The sequence below is a fragment of the Panicum hallii genome, chromosome 1 (genome assembly GCF_002211085.1).
Source record: "Panicum hallii strain FIL2 chromosome 1, PHallii_v3.1, whole genome shotgun sequence".
Classification (NCBI taxonomy): Eukaryota; Viridiplantae; Streptophyta; class Magnoliopsida; order Poales; family Poaceae; genus Panicum; species Panicum hallii.
Window position 1 is genome coordinate 51,872,381 of NC_038042.1, and position 14,174 is coordinate 51,886,554.

General features: G+C 49.5%; 2 protein-coding genes and 1 long non-coding RNA gene across 3 annotated transcripts; 1 reads left to right on the forward strand and 2 right to left on the reverse strand.

The window, feature by feature from the left end:
• Window positions 1–353: 353 nt before the first annotated feature.
• Window positions 354–2,892, forward strand: LOC112902241. The gene is made up of 2 exons (XR_003230524.1): window positions 354–1,368; window positions 2,304–2,892. It is a non-coding gene; the product is annotated as an uncharacterized LOC112902241 (long non-coding RNA).
• A 2,374-nt stretch (window positions 2,893–5,266) lies between these two features.
• Window positions 5,267–6,993, reverse strand: LOC112879037 (GDSL esterase/lipase At4g16230-like). Its single transcript, XM_025943359.1, has 5 exons — window positions 6,729–6,993; window positions 6,473–6,609; window positions 6,148–6,369; window positions 5,777–6,044; window positions 5,267–5,670 (listed from the first exon to the last, which is right to left on the reverse strand). Exons 1-5 carry the CDS (start codon window positions 6,991–6,993, stop codon window positions 5,450–5,452), a joined length of 1,113 nt encoding a protein of 370 aa, XP_025799144.1. The 3' UTR covers window positions 5,267–5,449.
• A 1,183-nt stretch (window positions 6,994–8,176) lies between these two features.
• LOC112891089 (GDSL esterase/lipase At5g55050-like) lies at window positions 8,177–11,356 on the reverse strand. Its single transcript, XM_025958000.1, has 5 exons — window positions 10,805–11,356; window positions 9,485–9,615; window positions 9,153–9,389; window positions 8,794–9,043; window positions 8,177–8,702 (listed from the first exon to the last, which is right to left on the reverse strand). Exons 1-5 carry the CDS (start codon window positions 11,079–11,081, stop codon window positions 8,476–8,478), a joined length of 1,122 nt encoding a protein of 373 aa, XP_025813785.1. The 5' UTR covers window positions 11,082–11,356; the 3' UTR covers window positions 8,177–8,475.
• Window positions 11,357–14,174: the final 2,818 nt, after the last annotated feature.

The window sequence follows — 14,174 nt, forward strand, 5'->3', positions numbered from 1 at the left end:
CCAAAAGAGCCATGATTTTTACCTCCTTTTGGCTAGAGAATCAAGGTGGAGAAGAAAGGCGCTCAGTGTAGCCCCAAAATCTGCGGCTACGTTGTAGTTTAACGAGCTCCGCCGCAGCGGGTGCTCCTCCTCGGCACACTGCTACCGCCGGGAGAGATGCGGTCGCTGAGAAGGCTGGATCTAGAGGAAAACCAGAGTCAGTGCCGTGGAAGAGATTGGAGAGACGTCGGGAAAGGAAGAAGAAACGTCTCGATGCGGAGATATTTACCAGGATCGTAACGTACGGGTGGAGTGAATATGAGCCGCAGATTCACCATCCGACGCTGTAAAAAATATTTTAGCAGATGTTAGTCTGAGAGGTCATGGAGTCCTGAAGCTTTAACATATAGAAATCTGCAGCATGGAGCGGGTGAGAGATCTGGGATTACTCCCCTACCTAGGCCTGCTTGGAGCCATCGTCTCATATCAAATCCCTCAGATCTCCCACTGCAACTCACACACAGAGACCAAGAAAAGCACAATCCCATCCATCTGTCCCCCTCCCTCCCTTCCCCTCCCGGGAATCCCCTCACAAGCCGCAACCCTAGCTCCACTCTAGTCTCTATAAATAGCGCGCCCTGTAAAGGAGCTCATCCTTATTACAGGGAGCGCGGCCGGCAGCTGTGGATCGAAGATCCATCGATCGATGCCCAGCTTGCAGAGCAGGAGAGCCGTAGTCTAGTCATGTGTGCTTATCAAAGGGCGGCTTACTGGGAGTTCCTTGGCATTCTGTCCACCTCCTTGCCGATCTTGCAGAAAGCCTCTCAAATCTGTTTGTGTTTTTTTGGAGGTGGGCATACTGCCAATGGAGCTGTGTAGGCCTCCCTTTGTAAAGCCCACATGACACGAATCAGAGCTTCCTCCCTAGATTTGATCATCACTTGTGTCAGAAACGCCTTCATTAAGCTTGCTTTGCTGCCTTTTCTTGCGTGTTCATTTGTTGGGCCTTTTGATGCCCTCTTGTTTTCTTTGCTGGGGTTAAGGTTCATCATGGTCCATGATATGCTTTTGGGGAAAGTTTTGGAGCGAGCTATCTACATATGGTAGTCTGATCTGCTCTATTGCCGACCTAATTTAGTCTGCTTCCTTGAAGCCGGCCGGCCATGGTGTTGGGGAAGTGAAGATGGTTTTACCCCTTCCTCATGCCATTCTTTTGGATCCGTCGTTTTTGGCGCTAATCGTTCGTTTTGCGGCCAAGTTTTACGGAAGGCCAACCCCGTAGTTCTTGGCTTCTTTCTTGCTGGTTTTGCATGCAGGTCTGTTCTTCGATCTTTGATGGAGGTCATCTCTGCAACATCTGACTATGAGGCCAGGCAATGAGAAGCTCATGTAAGTCTGCACAGCTACTTGCCATGATTGTTAGCTAGTATTTGATGTAGTGGTCAAGATCTCAAACCCCTGATACAACAATAATAGCTTGAATACTGCTAGAATATGTTTCACATAAATTCTCTCTCTGACCATTCTAGCTTAGCTAGGGTTTTGTGCCCGTGACTGGTGATGGTCATGATGAGATGTGCCATTCTTTTCCTTGGCTTATCATTTCCCCAGCCTGTGCATCTGCTCCTTATTTTTTGCTTGTTCCAATAAACTTTGGCCTCAATGCATGAGCCCAAGTTGCAGGTATACAGAACTTTCATGCGCTTCATGATTTCACCCGCAGACGTCCCTTGACCCTGAGACACAGCTAGCTGTACTGGTCTTTTGATAACTCAGATTGGCAAAGAACTACTGGTAGTATGGCAGTCAAAGGCCTGCTTCTCCTTCCATCTCCCTTGTAGCTTCACTGCTTCACTCAATGCAGTCTAATCTGACAAGCATGGAAAATACAGTAGCCAGTGGAGCTGACTTTCATTAATTAGGAGTATGTATCTGGAAGCTGTACGTTGTTTTACTTAGTTTTTTTTTTGGCATCAATGATGATCAAATGCATGAAAAGGAATGTGACGTCTATGGAAAATTGAGAGGTGATCGCATACACTTAAAAGATAGCAGTCGATCATGATCTGATACAGATATTGGGCTTAAAATTGTTCTAGTGTGGCCATTTGGCTACATCCTACTACTCTCCATTCAATACCTACTAGTAGTTAAAAAATTATTACACTAATCTTACCTCTCCAAAAACAGTAGAAAAGCTCTATATTTGTATCTTGTTAGCCACAGTATTTTTCATTGTTTGTGTGGTACATAAGTCTGTTTTTTGGGATGACGTTTACAAGTGTGCTAATAATATTCATGTTTAATTCACTGGTCTTCAACAGGATGTCAAGACGGACTGTGTAATAAATCTATTTTACTGGCTCATGCGAGCAGTGGCGAAGGTGTGGGTGCATCGAGTTAAGCTGTGGGGTGCATATATGGTGAGAAAAATATATTTTATCACTGTTTTTCCATTTTTTTTCGTTGGTGAATCGGCACCCACTACCCATAACTTGGCATCGCCCCTGCATGTAAGGTTGTTCTACGAATTAGTTATTTTAGCAGAATATGAGGAAAGAAACAAGTGGGTCAGAGGCTTGACACTCTGCACTAAATTGACACCTCGAGCATATATGTGATACATCTTTTTTATTAAAAAACACTGTATACTGTCAATCAAGTAAAAAATCTATGTGACTTTGATTTTAAATACATTATTGTGTGTTTTGAAACTTTGGTTGATAGTTTTCTTTTGTCTACATCAGGTTTGTGTCCTGAACCCTGACTATTAATGCATGTTCATATGATGTTGATTTTTGAATCATCATTATTATTCTATGTCCTTTGTTGGAAATGGGGTAACATTGAAGTTTCTAGTATGCTGATAATTAAAGGACACGTTATATTCGTGTATTAAAGTGTGTTTTCTAATGTACTGGGCCGTGAACGTTGGCTGCCTTATGCTGACGCTATATTTAGCTCAGTTCTGCTTCTGAAGGTCATGCCCGATCCGTATATTCATTGCATGATCGAGTTTATGAAAAGAGTAAAAATACTTTCCATGTTTTTATTCTTAATCTCTAGTTGTGCGGTCTGTGGATCCAAGTTGTACCTCCTACTTGTATGGTGTTTGGGTCCGGACGTCCGGTTGTAATTATATATAACGGTTTTTAGATCCAGTTCTCATTATAAACTAGGTGAATTCTCTTATGATAATATCATGGCATAGCAAAAGTTTTCACCGTCCTTCCGAATTTTTTATACCGCACAATTTACAGTATGAGTCACATTTATGGACAGTTTATTATTGTTTGCACAGTTAGGTTGATCTGTTGATTCTGAATGTGTACAGAAGATTGGTACTGGCTGGCTCTCTCGCTTGCTAGGGAAAAAAAAAACTATGTCCAAAATTATCTGGCTGGAGTGATGTTATAATGAGGTCTTATTAGCTTGCATTTCGCACTTGCGATAGCTGGACTTCCTTAGTCCAGTCATTCGATTGTCAGTCAGGTTTGCTGAAACGCAAAGTGAGGCATGCAGATAGATGTGCCGGTCTAGTATATCTTTGGATGATCTTTCATGTCAAGCATGCACAGAGAGTAGGGTGATGATCAGGTTGCCATGGGAATCAAATCATTATGGACACGGCCAAGATTGAACAGCTGCACAACTAATAATGAACGACTGACACCTTTCGATCCTTGCTGTATATACTCCGCACTACATGGTCTTCTCTGTCTCTCTCTCTCTCTCTCTCTGTGGCTACATAACTTGTCCATCACTACTCGTCTACTCCGCACCCGGCGGACCCTGTCAATCACGCATATGCCTGCTCGGAATTTGGGGAGCAAAAGATTTGGGCGCCCGTAGCCATCAAGGTGTGCCAAACAGCGAGCTGTCTGAAAAGGAAAAGGCAGCGGCAGCCGGCAGCCGTCGTCAACAAGCGGCCATGGATCGGAGTCCGGCCTGGGCCTGCCGCGCGCGGAAATGCTCGCGCGACCGCACAACGACGGCACCAGGGGTCAGCCTCATATCACACCAAAAGATCTCCCTGATGATGGCCGGGGGATCCCTCCACGCCCGAACAAGGCAACCGGCCGGAGCACGAGAGGGTGGAGCGTCCTGTGGCGGCACCGAGCGGCCGTGATCAATGCCGTCCGCGGGGTGCGGAGCCGGAGCCTCGCCCCCACAGCGCTGCATGCGCCATGATGCCGTTTGCCCCGGCCGCCTGCCTGCCGCTTTCATCTCCTCGTCTGCAGGTGCAGTAGTGCAGCGCTGTGAACTACAGTTACACTGGCATTGCGGTTGAAATTCCGGGGTGCCTGCTGTGCGTTGCTGCTGGTGCTGCTGCAGGAGGATTGGAGCTTTTCTCGGTGGAAAAGCTGAGAGGGTCGTGCGGACTTTCGGGACGTTCTTGGCGTTAGTCCATCTTGGCAAGCTGACATGCAATGGCAGCGGAGGAGCACGTTTCGTCTGGGTCTGGGGCGCAACAAACTTTTCGGATGCCAGGTGAGGTGGATTAGATATGGCTATCTTTGCTCTGACCACGAAAGTGAACCAAGCCCCTTTTGATTCGGTCTTGACAAGGAGGTATTTGTGTTTCTGCATGTGAGCGTCTGCATCTCTGTATTGTGTTTCGTAAAAATAAATCGTCTGTGTTCGTGTAAGAAGAAAGGGAAGTATGCATATTTGCATGTTACTATATCAACACGCATGTGAACTTAATTGTGAAAAAAAAATAATTAGAATGCCGAAGTACTCCATTTGGAGACGTGGTGGTAATATTTTGCAAAAGAGAGTAAATATATAGTTGTTAGTTCAATTCCCTCTAAAAAATTTAAAAATATATAAAAAAAACTCATACGATAGGTAAAAGTACATTTGTGTAGTGGTGGTGTCGTGCAGGGCACAACTCCTTGTGTCCATTTGTCAATTCTTTTAGCGAAAGGTGAGTAGTGAATTTATTAACTCTGTGCATTCCATAATCTATACGGGCTTTAGAAAAGCCTAGCTCCGGAGCTAAACCGAAATTTGTCCTTTCGGAAGTCCAAATTAGGCCCATTAGGTCTCTGCGGATCAAACGCCGGAATGTCTCTCCGTAACGGCCTAAGGCCCAAATGACACGAGAGATTCACACACAGCAGCGAGTCGGCTGTTCGCGCACACTTCATCAGTAGTGAACGGGACAATGCGGATGTTAAACACTGTATGATGATGCGGAAAGAAAATATTTCGATTCTATTCTTTCAAAAGAAAACGAAAGCATTTCGATTCTAGGGAAAACAAAAACGCAATTCAAGTTTTCAAATCGGCAAGAACGAAAAATTTCTGCTTGAAGCACCCGGGCTGCCCGTGCGCATCTCTACGACGACAGACTGACTGACTGCTGCTGAAACCTGCAGCTGCTGGCCCCGTCCGTCCTCTTATTCGTACTAGGAGCAAAGCATCTTCCTGAGAATCCCAAGAAAAATCGTGCGGAACCGATCGATCACAGCAGGGCCAGCTCCCTGACGTTGACGGGTTTGACGAAGCTCCGGTTGCCGGCGAAGATGGTCTGCGCGGCGACGACCGACACGGCCTGCGTGGGATGATTCGCGTCCCAGAACAGGTGGCCGTCGCGGTCGGCGCACAGCGGCGCCGTCTCGTCGCACGGTTGCGCCGCCCCGTAGGGGCCCCCGCCGCAGCACGCCGCCTCCAGCTCCGTGAAGCCTGCAGCAGCCAGACGGATCAGAATGAGGAAAAGTGACGGTGGACCGAATGGATCCATCGGCAGCACGGCAGGTTCCCAGGGAAGGAGGAAGCGATGGTAGCTTACTCCAGGCGTCGGTCCTCGGGTTCTCGAAGACGAAGGAGACCATGGCGAAGGCGTCGGCGAGGGAGTAGGCCATGCCGGGCAGCTCGCGGGACAGGTCGTGCAGCATCGCGGCGAGCATCGGGTAGGAGCGCAGCGAGAGGTCGTTGAGCGGGTCGAAGCAGCCCTGGGTGCCCAGCTGCTTCAGCCGCCGCAGCCGCTGCGACGGCAGGCACCCCAGCGGCGGGATGCTGATGACGCTGAACTTCCGGGCGCCCATCTTATACAGGGCCTGCGGGCACACCATCACAGGACGCAGCGCACGTCAAAATTTTGTATGCAGATGTCGGTAGCTTTTCTTCTTGAAGTCTCGAGCGGACGAACAGGACACGTACCGTGATGTAACTTCTGTAGGCGTCAACGAGGCCGCCCAAGAACTCGTAGTCGTCGCCAGGGGACGCCGAGTACTCGAACATGTCGTTGCTGCCGACGCTGATGAGGAAGATGGACTTGCAGAGGAGACTGGCCGTCTTCTTCCTGCCGGACAGCTTGGTCATGTGCTCGACAACACCTGAGAAGTACTCCAGCTGCCGGGACATCGGGATCACCTCGCCAAACTGCACAAGCAAGTTCAGATCAGCCGTCGCATGCCGTCTCCATACGTGCCGTATTTCTGCGTGTTGAGCTGTAAGGGCATTGGGCAACTAGTTCTGAATGTACCAGGAAACGGCCGGTGCTGTCTGCAAGTCCGGACCCTCCTGACGCGAAGTTGATGCCTTTGTACATCTGGGACCTGATGGCCTTCTCCGTCAGCGAGAGGTAAGCCGGTGGGCTCCTCCTGAACCCAAGCCCCATAGCTGTTGTTCACCGTGGAATCAGGCAGGGTGCACGTGTCAGTCATCAGTCATCACACGCACACGGATCGCGTCGCTCAACTCTGCAGGCGCTGGTTGCCGAGCGCAGCAGCGTAGCCTACCTAGCAGGTCCGCCGTGTTGAGGCCGTTGCTGAACCGGCCGGTCGGCGCCGACCCGGGGAGGTCCACGCCGTAGTGGGGGTAGTTGGCCCTGGCCGCGGCGGTGATGTTCAGGTAGTTGTTGTTACCGACGTCCACCGTGGAGTCGCCGAACACGAACACCGCGGGGACGAGCCGCGGGTGCCGCCTCGCCTCCGCGCCCGTCGCCGCCGCGAGCACGAGCAGGCACAGCGCCGCGAGCGCGCAGGGGGCGGTCCGGTCGGCCATCGGGGTTCTCTGCTGCTCCCGCTCGTGCCCTGGTCTCGGTGTTCAGGTGGTGAGTGAGGTCTTCCGAGTACGTGACCGTGGATTTATACACCGTGACAGGATGCGCGTGATGCCATCAGCAATTCACGACGAGCAGCAGCGTAGAACTGTCATCGAGCAGGTCTCCGATATTTTATGCTGTTTTTTTGTTCTGGAATTCCGTGACCCTCTGTCCGTGGTACCAGCCATTAGAAGCTGGTATACATAGCTGTATAACAATGTATACCTGTCACGTCTGTTAGGTGCAAAGACCAAACTAAGAATAAAAGTGTGCCGGATTCGAGGGAAAAAAAGGAGAAAGGGATGGAGATGTGTTTGAAGGAGTCCACATGGCCTAGACCGGTAGCTCCTCGGAGGCAACCGCGACGTCACGACAGGCACACAACTGGTGCGGCTTAGGACATATCAGCTGGGGCCAGGAACGGCACGGCCTGCAGGAATGTACCGACATGTTTAGAGCTTGCGCTGCGTTCGGATCTAGCCGCATAGAAGGGCGTGATGCACTTGGATCTTCCGGCTTCCGGGTATCTCTGAATTTTCACCCGATGATGGGTAAAAAGATTAAGAAGCAGCTGGTTCATCAACCTGTACTCCTTCACGAATTAGTTATTTTGTGGAGGCATAAATATCACAAATGCATGAAAATAGATCCAACAGCTAATAGCCGAAATTGCTTACCTTACTCTCTATCTCATTTGTTAAATATTCTAATTGCTTACCTCACTCTATATCTCATTTGTTAAATATTCTAATACAATATTCATATCGACCCGAATTATCTTTAGACGATTGTGAAAGACTTTAGTTAGCAATTCATCTATACACAATTCCATCCACATTCGTAGTTTTTTTTCACTTGTTCAATAATGGTAGACGTGGTGATTTAGATGCAAATCTAGGAGGTTACTTTTATTATATAGGTTTTTTTTATAACGGCATACTTTAGGTTGTTCTTCATTATGGAATATATGGGTATTTTAAAAAAAAACATAATAGATCTAATGGCTACGGGGATTAGAGTTCAATAAATTGGCAGGAAGATGTTTTCGATTTTTGTAAGAATTTTTAGAATTTATCTTTTTATATAGCGCGTTAATGTGGAGGCTCCAAATAAAAAGGACTCCAGTAAGAAGTCACAAGTGCATGCCTGGAAGTATAGATGTCATGTACACTGTTGCTCAAATCAGAGTCACGCGCCCACGAGCACGGTCTACACTCAATTCGTTCAGATTATCACAAAAGAGCACGAGAGGTGACATGTTATCTCAGAGTCCAAACCACACCGCCGCCATCGCCATCTAAACCACGAGAAACAGATTAACACAAGCCACGCGTATCCTACACACCAATCTCACCAACACGGGAACGGGTAAATCTACGGCACATACAGGTACACCGTACACGTTACGCGGGGCCTCGTGGCCCCGCTGCCTGTCTAGCAGCCTAGCACTGGTCCTCCACCAGCTGCCTGAAGTTTACCGGCGCGGCGAAGTGGAGCGATCCGTTGTAGATGGCCGCGGCGGCGACCTTGGAGGCGGCGTGCGTCGGGTGCAGCAGGTCCCAGAACAGGTACTCGTGCCGGTTGCCGCACAGCGTCGCGTTGGGCGTGCACCCGGAGTTGCCGTTGAACCGCCCCGACCCGCAGCACGCGTTCGTGGTGTCCTTGAACCCTGCACGCACACACCATTTTTTTTCCTTCGTCAGACCAGATCATCACGATCCCTCTGAAGGCCTGGTGAACAGCATCGAGCAGGCGCGTACCGAGCCTCTGCGGGTGCTTCATGATGCTCTGCACGACGGCGTGGGAGCTCCCGACGGAGTACTTGAGCCCCTGGAAGCTCGAGCCGAGGCCGCGCATGGCGTCCCTGACGCCCTTGTTGAACCCGCGCGCCAGCTCGTTGAGGACGTCGATGCAGGCGCCGAGCGGGTGCAGGCTCCTCGGGTACGGGCAGCACCCGATCGGCGGGACGTCGATCACCGCGAACTTCCGCGCGCCGAGCACGTACAGAGCCTGAAAACCGCCGCGCCGCGGGCACACGTTTTCGTTTCAGCGAGAGTAATCTTTTTCCGGCGGATCACGTTGCGCCGGGGAGCGCGGCGTGCGGCGGAGATCGACCTACCTTGACGTGGTTCTGGTAGAGCGAGACGAGATTGCCGACGAACCGCCGCTTGTCGGCGTCCGACGGCGTGCTGTTCCGCGCGAATAAGGCGAAGAGGTCGTTGCCGCCGGTGCTGACGAGGAACAGCGACCGCGACAGCACGGCGTCGGCCGCGCCCTGGCTGACGCGCGCCGAGATGTTGCGCTGCACGGTGGCGAACTGCTCGACCTGCTGGCTCAGCGGGATGATGGAGCTCCCCTGCACGAACGAGTGATCGACGTGCGTGCTCGTGTCAGTGCTCTTACCAAGTTATTTCCGGTAGGTTGAAGTAATTCTGATCACGAGTGGTTTACTGTCGTGTCGAGAATGCCCGATCCTGCAGAGGCGAAGTTGACTCCCAGGAGACCTCTGAAGACCTGCTTGTTGGTTTTGTTGGCCACGGCGAGGAACGGCGGGGGGCTGCGCTTGAAGCCCATGTTCATAGCTGATAAAGGTGAAAACGAAACATTTTTAGAACCAGATGGACATGTTTACAATGCAGTAATGCTACAGCCTGCTGCAGTACTTGATTTCAGAACTTGAAGAATCCATCATATTTTGGAACAGTTCCTACTTGTACTTGCAGAGAATCTATAAAAATCACTACACTCGTATGTAACTGAAACTGAAAGATTCGACCACAGCAATTTTTCAGGACACCTGACTACCTGAGCGCCAATTTACAGTCTGCGGTGGGCATGGTAGCGTAAAAAAATGTGGGGGCGAGTGGGTGACCACGGGGTTGATCAGACCATAGACGCTGCGCTTCACTGTTTGTCATGTGGTGTGCGGATTTTGGTAGCAGACGCAGAGGTGCAGTGGGTGCGTGGTGTCCACTACTCCACTGTGTCAGCGCCCTCCCCTCCTCCAAGCGCCAGCACCACCAAGCGAGTCAGCGCGCTCGGACAAACGCTGAGCTACACACTGTGCGTTAGGTGAGTAAGCGCCAACTGCGCAGGAGTAGCACAGTGAGTGATCGAGCCCTTTTACCACGTCAGTACACTGCCACGCTTTGCAAGGTCTGCAGGACTGCGCCGCGTGTGGGACGGGAGCTGCAGCGTTAATTGATTGCGCATAGGTCCATGGCTTGTCTGAAAGACTGCAAGTTCAGTTTGCACTTGGAACTGCCCAGCAGAATTATTGTTGTTCCCTTACCTCTTGATACTTACGATTCTATAACAAAACAAACATTCCGACCAAATTAAACTCATGTTTTGATTCTTACCGTTCTTAACAAGCATGCAAAGATTTTACTATATACCTCTTCAAATGAAATCAACGGCTCGCGGCAAAGTACTAGATGGCTCGTGCTTTTCTGTGCTATGAGTTGTCAACACTGAAACTCAAAACTTGTCCCGAAATCCGGAAAGTGAAACTAATTGGTCAAAGCGTTTAAAGCAGCAAGTCTTCGCTGCAAACTCTAGCACCATCCAACACCTTCGGCGCCGAAGTCGGATAGTGGGGAAAAAACCATGGCGGTGAAAACGAGCTTGGCAGCGTCGCATGCATGCATGCAGCTAGCCAGCTATGCTGTTCTCGCCAAATTCGCCTCCACGGCTCCACACAACTCTCAACCTTCGGGCCAAGTTGCGAGCACAAATGAGCTAGACGCGCTGCGATAACTGAGTGCTTACCCAAGAAGTCGACGCCGTTGTAGCCATTGCTGAACCTTCCGGTGGGCCGCGCCGTCGGGAAGTCGACGCCGTTGTGCGGGAAGTTGGCCCGCGGCACGGCGCTGCCCGGCAGGTAGTTGTTGTTGCCCACGTCCGCCGTAGAGTCGCCGAACACGTAGATCGCCGGAACCTTGCTGCTACTCCCCGACGCCGCCCCAGCCGCCGCGGCGCAGGCGAACGCGCCCGCGGCGAGCAGGACGCGCAGCAGCAGCTCTCGCGCTTCCGGCACGGTGGCCATGGCCGGACCGCGGTGCTGGGCAGCTGCCCGGCGTGGTGAGGCAGCTAGTGATTACCGGGTGGGGGCGGCCGGGTGGGCGATGCGCTCGATCGGCTTTGGGAAAAGGGCCGGCCGAGACCGCCACGGCTCGGCGCTTTAAAGAGGAGGCGGCAACCAGTAGTGGCTGGCTTTTCGAACGATAGCGGGCCGTGGCACGGCACCACGAGTAGTGTACAGAGGTGGCTTTGGTAAAGAGGGCGCCTTGCCGGGCTCGTCCGGCAAGTGCCTCCCGGTCTGGCCGGGGGGTCGGTCGGACGTATCCACGCCGCCGTAGACGAGTGCGGCGACTAGAAAGTAGAAATGGGAGTTGGGGCGGCACCGGGTAGGATCTCGGATCTCCCACATGTACTTGTGAATCTCTCTTGTTTCGTAGTTGAGGAAGGGAAAACATAGGAGATGCACGCTGTTACTTTGTGGAAAGGCAGCTCTCTCGGTGTGTGCTTTACTTGCAGCTAAACTTGATGGAATCTCTGGCTTCATCAAGTGCTGTGGTCCTGTTATGGGATACATTCACATCATAGTGGAGTGAGTTTCTTTTCTATTTTCTCCTTTTTAGTGAGTCTTTTATGTCTTAACGGAAATAGTGAAGAAGCTAGTTCTCCAAGAATCCCAAGATCTGGCCGGCCGGAAGTATCTTGGCTTAGCTGAATTGGTTATTTGGAACCACCACGTTGTCAACAAGAATATGTTCTTCCAACAAGCACCTGGTGGAGAGGAGTGCCTTGGCTTAACTGAACTGATTACTTCCATCAACCACATTGTCAATATAAGAATATATTCTACCAGCCAATACCATTAGTGCATCTGTACACGCCCAGCATAAACCGCAACACGTTTACAAATCTTGAAGGGTTGAGAAGCCCAAGTGGAATCCAATAATCCGCAGGCACCGCGGCTAATCCCCACTGATGTGTGCGTGAGCCCACCCGTTAGCATCCTATGACTGACTGGGGGCTCAAGATTCCCCTCTCTAGCCTGTTCTTGTACGCTTAATTCACCGGTTTTCCCTTTCGCAAAGCATCCAATAATTCAGTCTTTACGCCCGGTTCGTTTCATATTCTTGTTACCATTCCTTCCATCTGAAGCTTGAATCGCGTTGCTAGCATGTCAGTCGCAGCTTTCTGCTTGGCGGACAGAAAAGAAGATCCCATGCATATGTATGCGTGTGGCCTTTTTCGCCGCTTTGCAAAGCAACAAAAACAAAACGACAGCGATGGGCAGGGCCAGCCTTTTCTTTTCTTAGGTCGATGAGGCCAGAGGCTGATCTCTGTGCTTCACTTTCAGACGATCTGGTGCCGAGAAATTAAACGCAACGACTTTTACCTGTTTTACCGCGTGTCGCCGTTCTGGTCGCAGCATGAGCAGCTAGCGCGCATCTTTACCTACCCACCCGGGTCTTCTACGTACCAGACGCTGCCGTTTGAAAGAGCACGCCGTAATCCAACCGTGCAACGGTTTCCGCCGTAAAATTTCATCGAATAGGCGCCTTCGCTGCGACTATTTCTTTGCATCAAATAGCTCAAAGTCATTTATATTTTTCATTAATACAGGCAATCAAGCACCGCAATGAAAGAATAGCACTGCTTATTTAAACAAATTTATAAAAATTTGATGATTCCGTGCTAAGTCTTGGTACTATTACTAATTGGAGGTTTCTTCTGAAACCTTCACGTGAAGCCACCTAAAATTCTAGGCGGACATTCTAGAAATTATAGAAATTCTTACAAATACTAAAAATAGCCGGTCATCAATCTGACAACTCTAATCATAATAGTCATAGAATCTGTTATCTTTTCTAATAAATTACCCACCTCTACCATTATAAAAATAAACTAAAGTAACCCACTAAACATGTATCTAAATTACCCATCTCTGCAATTATAAAAAATCTAAAGTAACTCCATAATCTTCGTGTAAATTACTCACCTATGCCATTATAAAAATAATACAAATAAACCTCTAAATTTGCATATAATTTATCCAATTATATTATTATATAAAGGTAAAGTAATCTCTAAATATAAATATAAATTATATAATTATGATAAAATATTAAAGTGTACCAATATAAAATTCTAAATTACTATTTCTATTATTATTAATATATTATTTATATAAAAATACTACGCACGATTTGTGTCACCATATATTCATGTATGATAGAAGGATAAGAATATCAACTTACAAACAAATGGTTCATGGAGGTGTGATGCAAAATGGAATCTATTGCAACTAGATAATAATAAATATATATTTCAGAGTATGTGGTAGAATATTTAATAGATAAAAAAGGACGTGAGATAGATAATTATAATTATTAGTTATAAATCTTACTTTTATATTATTTCTAATTAGCCCATACGGTAACACGGGTTGATTGATAGACCAGTGATTGTGTAGTTGTCGTGGAGGACATCCAAGTTCAACGAGAGAAAGTCGTCGAGATACTATACGCGACGGAGCGTGGGGTGCTGCTGTTGAAACTCGGTTTATTTTCAGTGGACGTTGAAGCTGAGCTGGCACCACGAGCGTCGAGAAAACCAGCGATGCCTCTTCGTTCTACCGTATTCTATCACCCCTTTTTTTCTCCACTACACCGAGACACATGATTTTATCCTGCAAGTGTGCCGCTTTCCTCTACCGCTCGTCATCCGAGGCGAGGCACTCGATCCGGCCGTCCAACACGCACCACAAGAGCTGAACACCAGCGCACGTTCCAGCTGTAATCATTCCGGTACAGGTCGATCGATGGAGATTCCATCTTTAGCTCATCATCACTTTTCTGGCTTTTCTGACTGGGTGAGTGTCAGTGTGTCGCACACGCTCGCACGCGTAAAAACAATACAAATTTTTTTTGCCGCCAATGCCCCCTCGCCTGCTGAGGATGCATCCCAAACCTGCCAGATCATGCCCATTCCGGTGAGCGACGGCGCGGGTTGGCTGGCTGTGGTGGGTTCGGCGGGGCACCTCCGAGTTGTGGGCGCGGCCTAGCAAGGCTAGGCTGAACCCGTTCCGGCGGCGACGATGGGCTCGGCCGGAAGGGGCTCAGCGCCG